This window comes from Indicator indicator, chromosome 32, assembly GCF_027791375.1.
Source record: "Indicator indicator isolate 239-I01 chromosome 32, UM_Iind_1.1, whole genome shotgun sequence".
In the NCBI taxonomy this organism is placed as follows: Eukaryota; Metazoa; Chordata; class Aves; order Piciformes; family Indicatoridae; genus Indicator; species Indicator indicator.
In genome coordinates, this window is record NC_072041.1 from 7,402,099 (window position 1) to 7,410,716 (window position 8,618).

At 48.8% G+C, this 8,618-nt stretch overlaps 1 protein-coding gene across 3 annotated transcripts in view; it reads right to left on the minus strand.

Annotated features, from left to right (window-relative positions):
- PAX7 (paired box 7) overlaps nucleotides 1-6,004 on the minus strand; it is a 172,933-nt gene extending 166,929 nt beyond the window's left edge. For 2 of the 3 annotated variants that reach the window (XM_054394800.1, XM_054394798.1), the window contains exons 1-4: nucleotides 5,920-6,004; nucleotides 3,559-3,794; nucleotides 2,730-2,859; nucleotides 1,685-1,813 (exon numbers count right to left, since the gene is read on the minus strand). In XM_054394800.1, the coding sequence (XP_054250775.1) occupies nucleotides 1,685-1,813; nucleotides 2,730-2,859; nucleotides 3,559-3,794; nucleotides 5,920-6,004 (580 nt within the window). Of the gene's footprint in view, nucleotides 1-1,684; nucleotides 1,820-2,729; nucleotides 2,860-3,558; nucleotides 3,795-5,919 lie in introns of all 3 variants that reach the window. The other variant, XM_054394799.1, reaches the window with a different exon arrangement.
- Between the last annotated feature and the right edge of the window lie 2,614 nt (nucleotides 6,005-8,618).

Here is an 8,618-nt window from a genome sequence, read left to right on the forward strand (position 1 = left end):
GGAGTTTTGAATAATTTATCTCCCTTTCTTCCCTTCCTTGCCCCTTTGTCCAAACTTTTTCTCTCCTCCTTGCAGAATTTTGAATGAGAATAGACAAGCCCTCCCTCCCCCATCCCTTTACTCCATTTTTAAGGCAGCCAAGGGTTTTTCCCCCCGTTCCCCCCTCCCCTTATTTCTTTTTTTTTTTCCCTCTTTTTTCTTTCTTTCTTTCTTTCTTTTCTTTTTTTTTTTTTTTTTCTTCTACTGTTTGCTTTTGTGGTCAGGAATCTTTTGCTCATAAAGCTTCAATAGACTTGAAGGTCTTTGTAAGTGAAGTTCATCTTCAAGGTTGGAAAAAAAAGAAGAAAAAAAAAAGAGAGAGAGAGATCGGATCTTTAAAGAAGCCCTTTTTGTGCACCTTCATTTCAAGCTATTTGATGGTGACACGGAGAAGCTTTTTCTTTTTATTTTCCTGCCCCCAATTCTCCCCTTCAATATTTCCCTACTCACCCTCATTGTCCCTCAAATCAGGAACACTTTGCATCTAGTGAGAAACTTTGAAAGTGATTCCCCTCCGGATTCTCACCCTGGATTTGGGGACCCTGTCCATGAGGAAAATAATTCTCACCCTGCACGCTTTTGGCCCAACACTGAAGGACATCACAAATCCCCTGGAATTCTGACTGACTCCAGCCATTGCCATTGTGCCATCAGTTTGGGAACAAAAAAGGGCAAACCCCCAATTTTCTGAAACCCATCCCCAAGATTCATATACTTGCTGTTTTCCACACCCCCCCCCCCCGAGAAGTACCAAGCTCTGCAACACAAGGAAATCATTTTCTGCCTAAACCAACACAGCATCTTCTGTCTCCCCTCGCTTAAAACTTCCTCATCTTCACAAACACCCTCACTGATAAACCTCAATTATTCCACCTAAAAATACCATTTTTCCTCCTTTTTTTTGGGGAGGGTGGTGGTGAAGGGAAATCATCACCCCTACCCCCAAAAAATCAAACTCTAAGTACTGCATTAGATAGCTCCAGCTCCTTGCTCTCCCAACCCAGGAGCATTAAAAACTTTCATTTCCCCTCCCAAGAGAGCAAAGCACCATCTGTGGGAAAACGATAACAGGGCCCCTGTTCAGGCCTGGCCTGAAGCCTTTCAGCAGAAGGCCAGATTTATTTTCCCTGATTTTATTTAGGGGTGCAGATTCCCCATTTGGTCTAGTCTGAGGGCTTCCCCATCTCCTTTCTGCGCTTCCCCGGGTGCCGGTGGCTCCGTGGCAGCACCGATCACAGCTTCTCTAATTGATATTGATTGGCCAAATCAGTCAACTGTCAGCCAGAGTTTCAGGGGACCACTTAGGAAGCAGGAGAGAAATCTGTTTAACAAATTCATTTAGGAACCAGAGATGCCCCCCCTCCCAGCTCCATCTCGCCCCCAGCTATCTCCTTTCCTCCTCTAACTATAAGCGAGCAAACCACCAACAACTCTGCCTCCTGGGAGAGCATCCTTCAACCCCAGGCACTGGGTACCACCATGCCCTCTCGGGGCACCACATCACACCCTCGACGCTGCCAGCAGGAAAGAACAAACTCCAAATGCTCTGGAGCCACCTTGTCTTGCTCTTGGGTAGGTAGGGATGTGTCCCTTCTCCCAAATTATCCTTCCAGCCCAGCCCCAGGGTGCACGCAGCTGCCTTTACCTTTGTCGCCCAAGATGCCGTCTATACTGTGCTTGGCCTTCTTCTCCCCGTCCTCCTCCTTCTTGTCACAGTCCTCCTCTTCCTCTTTCTTCCCGAATTTGATGCGTAGCACACGGCTAATCGAACTCACTAAACCTCAGACAGTCAAAGACAAAAAGGCAAGTATAAGCTGCCTGGGAAGGGAGAGGTGGAAACCGACTGGGAAAACCCCCGGCTGGGGTTGGATGTGACCTTGCACACACATGGAGGGGACCTGCACCCACTTTTTTTTTTCTCCCCAGGGCTAGTTACCAGCCTACTCCTCCCTGCCCTCCAAAACACCCATGAGATCACCAAGGTGGGCACCCAACGTTGGATGTGCTTCTCACTGTCCTCTCCTGAGACAAGGGGTACCCACTTGTGCACAACACCCTTATGGGTGCAACACTCTGGGGTGTGCATCCCCCAAGGTTACCAACTGCTTTAAAACACGGTAAACCACACTACCACCCCTACTACCCAGCCTTCACCCCAGCACCAAATGGGACCCTCAGCATGTGGGCCCTGTCCTGCTTTGGGGGAAGCCCTGTAGAGAAGGCTCAGCCCCCCCCAAAAGAGAGGGGAGCTGACAGACAGGACCTAAAGAGCTCAGACCCCCTCCCAGGTTCAATATTTGGGCAGAGGGTCTCTTTCCGTGAGTGATGGAAATGCTGCTCTGCAGCCTCAAACAAGCCCCAACAGAATAACTGGGGTGTTCTTCAAGCTGGAGTTTGGGGTCTAGCTCCTCACTGGGAGTCCCTCTGCTTTCCCAGGAGCTGGGAGAAGTTGAGAAAATGGTTTTGTTTGTGTTTCTTTTTTTTTTTTTCCAGCAGACCTCAGCCTGGTATTTATTTGCTGCTGTGGCTTTGCTTGGGGTGATTTTTTTTCCCACCCCCTTCCCATCAAAGCAAAGGCTGAGAGGATGTTTATAGCCCCTGGAAACATTGGGTTTTTAGTGGTGATAATCATTTCCCTCTGTCTTCTTGTGGGTATCAAGGGTGTCCATGTGGCCAAGCTGCCTTCTCACCTGAGGGCACGGTGCTCCGGTCGCAGTGCCCATCCTTCAGCAGCCTGTCTCGGATCTCCCAACTAAACATCCCGGGGTTTTCCCGTTTGTATTCCTCGATTTTCTTCTCCACGTCGGGAGTCGCAACCTGCTTTTGTGATGAAGAGGACACCGGTGTGTGCCCGCGTGTGCAGAGAGAGGGGAAGGGGAGAGAAAGAAAAGCGCTTTTAATTGAAAAGAAAAGCTTTTTGGGGGGTTCAATTCAACCATCCTCACTTAATTTTGGGGCTGAGAACAGGGATTTGAAGTGGGGGGAAAGGTGGAAAATAAAGTTTGGGAGAGACCTTTTGCACCCGCAAAAGCAGTGTCTCTGGGGACCAAGGGGACCGGCCAGGATGGCTTTATCCTGAGCCCGACGGTGGGGGGAAAGAAGGCAAGGACGGGGTGCTGGGAATGTTGGTTTTTTTAGGGGGAGGTGGGGGTATGCACACCCAGAAATTTATGATTTCCCAAAACATCCCAGTTTGCCTCCTTCCCACACAGCGCGGCCGGAGCAAATGCTTGAACGCTCGGCACTTGTTGCACATTGAGGAGGGGAGGGGGGGGGGAAAAAATCGCTTTAATTTATTCATAGCCTTCAATTCAGCACTGGTTTCTACCCATCTGAGCCCGAAAATTAGCTGCTTTATTACAGCCCCTTCCTCAACTCTCCCTTTTCCCTGAAAAAAATAGAACCTTATACTCCCGAAAAAAAAAAAAAAAAGAGAGAGAAAAATCCGATTTATTTATTGTTTTTTTTTTTTTTCAGTGTAAGGAGAGAGTTGTAGTTCGGCCCCCGCATTTCACTCACCCTGGGCTTGCTGCCTCCGATGGCTCCGGGTCGGATGGAGCCAGTTTCTTGGTACCTACAGAGAATTTTGGAGACGCAGCCGTGGGAAACCCGCAACTGCCGGGAGATCACGCAGGGCCGGATCCCGTGGTGAGCCATCTCCACGATTTTATGCCGGATATGGTTGGGTAGGGGTCTACCGTTGATAAAGACCCCTCCGAGTTGGTTCACCCTGCCCTGACCCAGCGGGGTGGAAACTGGAGAACAAAACAAAAACAAACAAACAAACACAAAACATCCAACAACGGAGGGGGAAAAAAAAGAAGTTAAAAGAAGGGAAAATACAACAAAACGCACGCCCGAGTTTTCAGATTCTCTAATTTGAGGCTTTAAAAGAAGGGAGAAACCTCTCGCCCATCTCCTGGCCTCAAAAAAATTGTCTCGACAGCACAGGGAAAAGACTTTTCCCGGTGATAAAAGGAAAATAAAAATAGCCCATGACCCTCACGCCCATCACCCGCGCCCCGAGGTGACCGCGCTGTCTCTCTCTGTATTTTTAGCACTTCCTACCAGTGCTTTAAATCATATCCCATGTTTTAAATAGGGAAAGATTTAAACCGGTGTGGTAAAATCCCTCCCAGACTTCCAATTTCCCTCTGAAACTTCCCTTTTTCCTCCCAAAAAACCTTCCTGTTTTCTTCCTAAACCTTCCCATTCCCCCCCGCCCCAAACCCTCACTCCGCATCTCGGTGCAAATCGTGAAGCTATCCGCTCGCAAACAAACTTTTGGAAATAGAAACACCCCGCCGGGGAGGGGAATTTTGGGGTTATTTTGTTGGGTTTAATGTGTGTACGGTTTCGCTAGGGTGTCGTTAAGCTGTTCGGGGAGGCGCGGAATAAGCGCGGATCCCCCCGCAGCTTCCCTTAACACCTTGCGTGGTGCATTCCCCCTCGCCTTGCAGCGAGGGACCAGCGGTTCTTTAATCCCCCTTCCTCGATTTATTTAATATCTCGCAATGTAGATCTCGCAGATTAATAAGATTTCACAGGCTGGGAAATTACAATAAGGAAGGAGGAAAAAAAAAAAAAGAGAGAGAGAGTAAAAAAGAAAAAAGAAAAAGAAGTGGGCAAGGGGGTGGCGAGGGGGAGAAGAACTCAGCTGGATAATTTGCAGAAAGGCTGGAGGGGGGCCGGGAAAAGCTGGAGAGGGGTGATTTTTATTTATTTAAAAGAAAAAAATATATGTAATTTCCCCCCCCTACTCTCTCTTTATACAAAGAAAAGTCGATTCCCGAAATTGCCTGACGATTTAACAAGAATCATGCACCGCTAATTCCGAGTCACTTGGCCAGCACTCCCTGGATATATCATTATCGACAGATAACACTCGAGTGGCCAATTTTACATTCAAGAGGTACTAAAAGCGCCGGCCGCTCTCTCTTTTCATTATTCCCAGTCATGTTGTGCAAATATTGTTGTAATCCTTTGATCCTTTCCCTTGCCGTCTGTTTTACTTCATTTGCTACAGAAAAGCACTTCACCAAATCCCCCCAGCTTGTATGTTTTGCAGCCTGCCTGCTTTCTCCACAGCTCTGAATTTCACCACTTGAGCACGGCCAAGGATGAACATTTTCCTGTTTAATAAAATCAGAAAGGGTCCCGCTCGGATTTTCCCTTTTTTTTTTCTTCTTTTTTTTTTTTTTTTAATTATTTAAATTTTTTCTACCCCATGCCTTGAAACAATAACCCCGCAACACAAAGAATAAAAGAGCAGTTGATGCGCTGCGAGGGTGGAGATGACACTTTGCGAGGTGACAGCTACAAAGTGGTGTCCCCCCCTATCCTTTTCCCTTCTCCAACCGCACCAAGGGCATCTCGGTTGGAAGCTACTTCTCTCCAGTTTAATTCTTTCCCCACCCTCCCCCGTTTATTTCCCCTAGAATAGTGGAAATTAATCAATTTGGCTGTTTTTTCCTATTTCTTTTTTTCCGGGGAGATGAAAGAATTTTGAGGGCTTTAGAAAAAAAAAAAAAAAAGATAATAAACAAAATCATAAGAACCTCCTCCCCCCCAAAAAAATCATAAGAATCTACCCCCAAAAATCTGCGAGATGCCTGAAAATACTTCAAACAGCCTGGGGAGTGGGGGGGGCAAAACAACTTTTCCCTCTTTCCCCTCAAACCCGGTAATTTCGCGGTGTCGAAGGGGCTGAACAGCAGCAAGAAGTTGGATGCTCAAGTCAGAATCCGCCCCCCCCTTCAAACCCCGACTGTAAAGTTTAACTGCATTCCCCAACCCGGAGCAACCCAATCTTGTCCCCCCAAGTTCTCTCGGGGTGCTGGGGGTAAGGAGAGGTATAGAGAGGTATTCTTCCAGACCTACCTTCCAAGGGGAAGCCTGTGCGGGGGTAGTTTTGCCCCGGAGCCGGACGCATCATCCGAGGCACCGTCCCGGGCAGAGCTGCCATGGTAAAGGGGATGGGGAAAGGGAAAAGGGAAGGGGAAGGGGAGGGGGGAACGGGTCCGGTCCAAACCGGTGGGGGCACCCCTGGGCCCCCAAGAGAGCCGAGAAGAAGAGGGAAATTGGAGGCGGGGGGGGGGGGGTGTTTGGGGAGTGGGATACTGGGGATGCTGCTCTCGGAGCTGAAGCCTCTTCTCTCAGCCCGCGGCTGCAAAAAGAAGGAGAAATCTTTGCTCCAAATGCGGAAAAAAAAAGACCAAAAAAAGATATTTTTTTTGGAAATATTAAAAAGAAAAGAAGAAAGCTGAGGGGTGGGAAAAGAGGAAAGGGAGGGATTCACCCACCAGAAATTCCTCTTAAAGTTTGAGGGTTATGTCAGAACCGGCCTGAGCGGGCGCTCCGCAGGAATGTAACCCAGACTGCCGGGAGAAGCTGCTGCAGCCAAAGTTGCTTCGGTGCTGGGCTGGGCTTAGGGCTGGGGAGGGGGATGATAGGGGGGGGGAGGTAGGGGAGTGGGGAGCCTTCCCCCCCCGCCCCCCCGCTTTTTATTTTGTTGTTGCCTTTTTTTTTTTTTTTTTTAAAGTGTCTGTCGCTTAAGGGATGCTCGGGATGGGGGGGAGAGACGGGTGTGGGATGGGTGGGAGGAGGAGGAGGAGGAGGAGGAGGATAGAGGCGTCGAGGAGGGCGGGGGGTGGGGGTGTGGTGTCAGATGGAAGGTTTGGAAGTTGTTAAAGTTGGGGCCGTGGGGAGGATGAACGGGCTGTGATAGGCTCCGGCTTCTTTCTTTTATTCATGGCCGGCGAAGGGGGTACCACGGAGGGGCTGAGGGACCAATAAGAAGCAGCAAAGCAAAGCCACGGGCTCTCCTTATTATTATTATTAATTTTTTTTAAAAGGTGGTATTATTCATTACTAAGCTCGGCTTCTTTCTATTGGAAAGCTGGGGTCCCCCCACCTCCCGTCTGCAAAATATATTGGGGTGAAAAGAGTCAGGAGAAACTTTAGGAAAGGTGTTTTGGGGTTTGTTTTTCTATTTTTTTTCCCCCTAAGAAATTTGGGAGCGTCTAGAGCATCCGTGAAGGTCCCAGAGGGGTAAAGATAGCTCCTGGAGAAGGGTGGGGGGGTCGAGGGGAGGAAAGGGATGTGATGTTAGCCTGGCGGGGAGCAGAAACGCTTAATAAATAAATAAATAAATAAATAATAATAATAAAAGAAAGAAGTGAAATAGAGTAAAATGAAAGAAAGAAAAAAAAGGAAGGGGAGTGGAAAAGAAAAATGAAGACTAGCAAAGAACGGAAGAAAAAAAGAAAAAATAGAGAAAAATGAAGGCAATAAAAAGGAAAAAGGAAAAAGTAGAAGGGAAGAGAATGAGGAAAAGAAAAATGAAAAGAGGAAAAGAGAAAAGGAAAAAGGGGGAAAGAAAAGGAAAAAACAGGAAAAAGGGAAAAAAGGGGGAAAAGAAAAAATATAGAATAGGAAAAATAAAGAAAAGAAAAAAAACTAAAGAAAAATAAAATTAAATAAAATAAATTAATTAAATGTCCCCTTTAGGTGTCTGCCCCAGGCCGGACCTTCCCATCTTGCAACCCCATCCCCTGGGGGGGGTGTGCCGGACCCACTTCCCCCCCCACCTTTCTCCCATCTCCCAGGTTTTAGGAGGTAGCTTTCTCCTGCCCTGCTCGCACCCGAGCCAGCCTCCCATCAGCCCTCCGCACCCCACCAGCCCGACCCCACTTTTTGGGGTGCACAGCCCTCCCGCCCTCCACGTATCTCCTTCGTTAATTAAGAGACAAGGCTCCGAGCTGCCCAGTTGGTATCATTTCGGAGGGATTTGGGGCGGGGGGGGAAGGTGTGTTTGGACAACACAGGTCAGGGTGGTGGTGGGGGGGTTGGGGTGGATTTTGATGCTCCCCAGCGTTCTCCTGTCAACTGCCCGCTCGCTCGCTCGTTGACCCTGGACGGGGCTGAACAAATAGCCGCTGTGTCGTGTCCCCCCCCCCCCAAAAAAAAAAAATAGGAGCGGGGCAGGAATCTGCTCGCAGCGGGGCATGACGCCAGGGCTCACGAACCCTTTTGTTTGCAGCTGTAAAAGGACTTGCCGTGCAAACCGCTGGAAACTTCTCCTCCTCCTCCTCCCTACCCCCCCACCCCCCATCCCAGCCTCCCTTTTCCCTTCAAATCCTGGAGCTGAGGGAGGTGTGTAGGGGAAATAAAGCAAGCGGCGACACTCCTGACCCGTCTGCACCCGAAACGCGGTCCCTAAATCGCCTCCCTGTCTCCCCTCTTCTCTACGAGGGCATCACCAACCCTAATCATCCCCCCCCGCCCTCCACCCCTCCTCTTCTTCTCCAGTGGGTTTTTTTTTTTGCTTTGAAATTAAAGCTCCCCTGCACCTCTCCCAATCCGACCACATCTTCATCCCTCATCCTCTTTCCCTGCTCAACTTAAACCTCCACCCAGTTTGTGCGGGTGTTTTTTTTTTTTTTTTTTTTTTTTTTTTCCTGGTCCTCCAATTTCCACGCCTAAAATTCGCCCCAAATTTTCCTCCTCTTAAAATACACCCCAAAAAACCCCAAGCCCAATTCGATTTCCACCCTTCCTCCTCCTATTTCCACACCTCA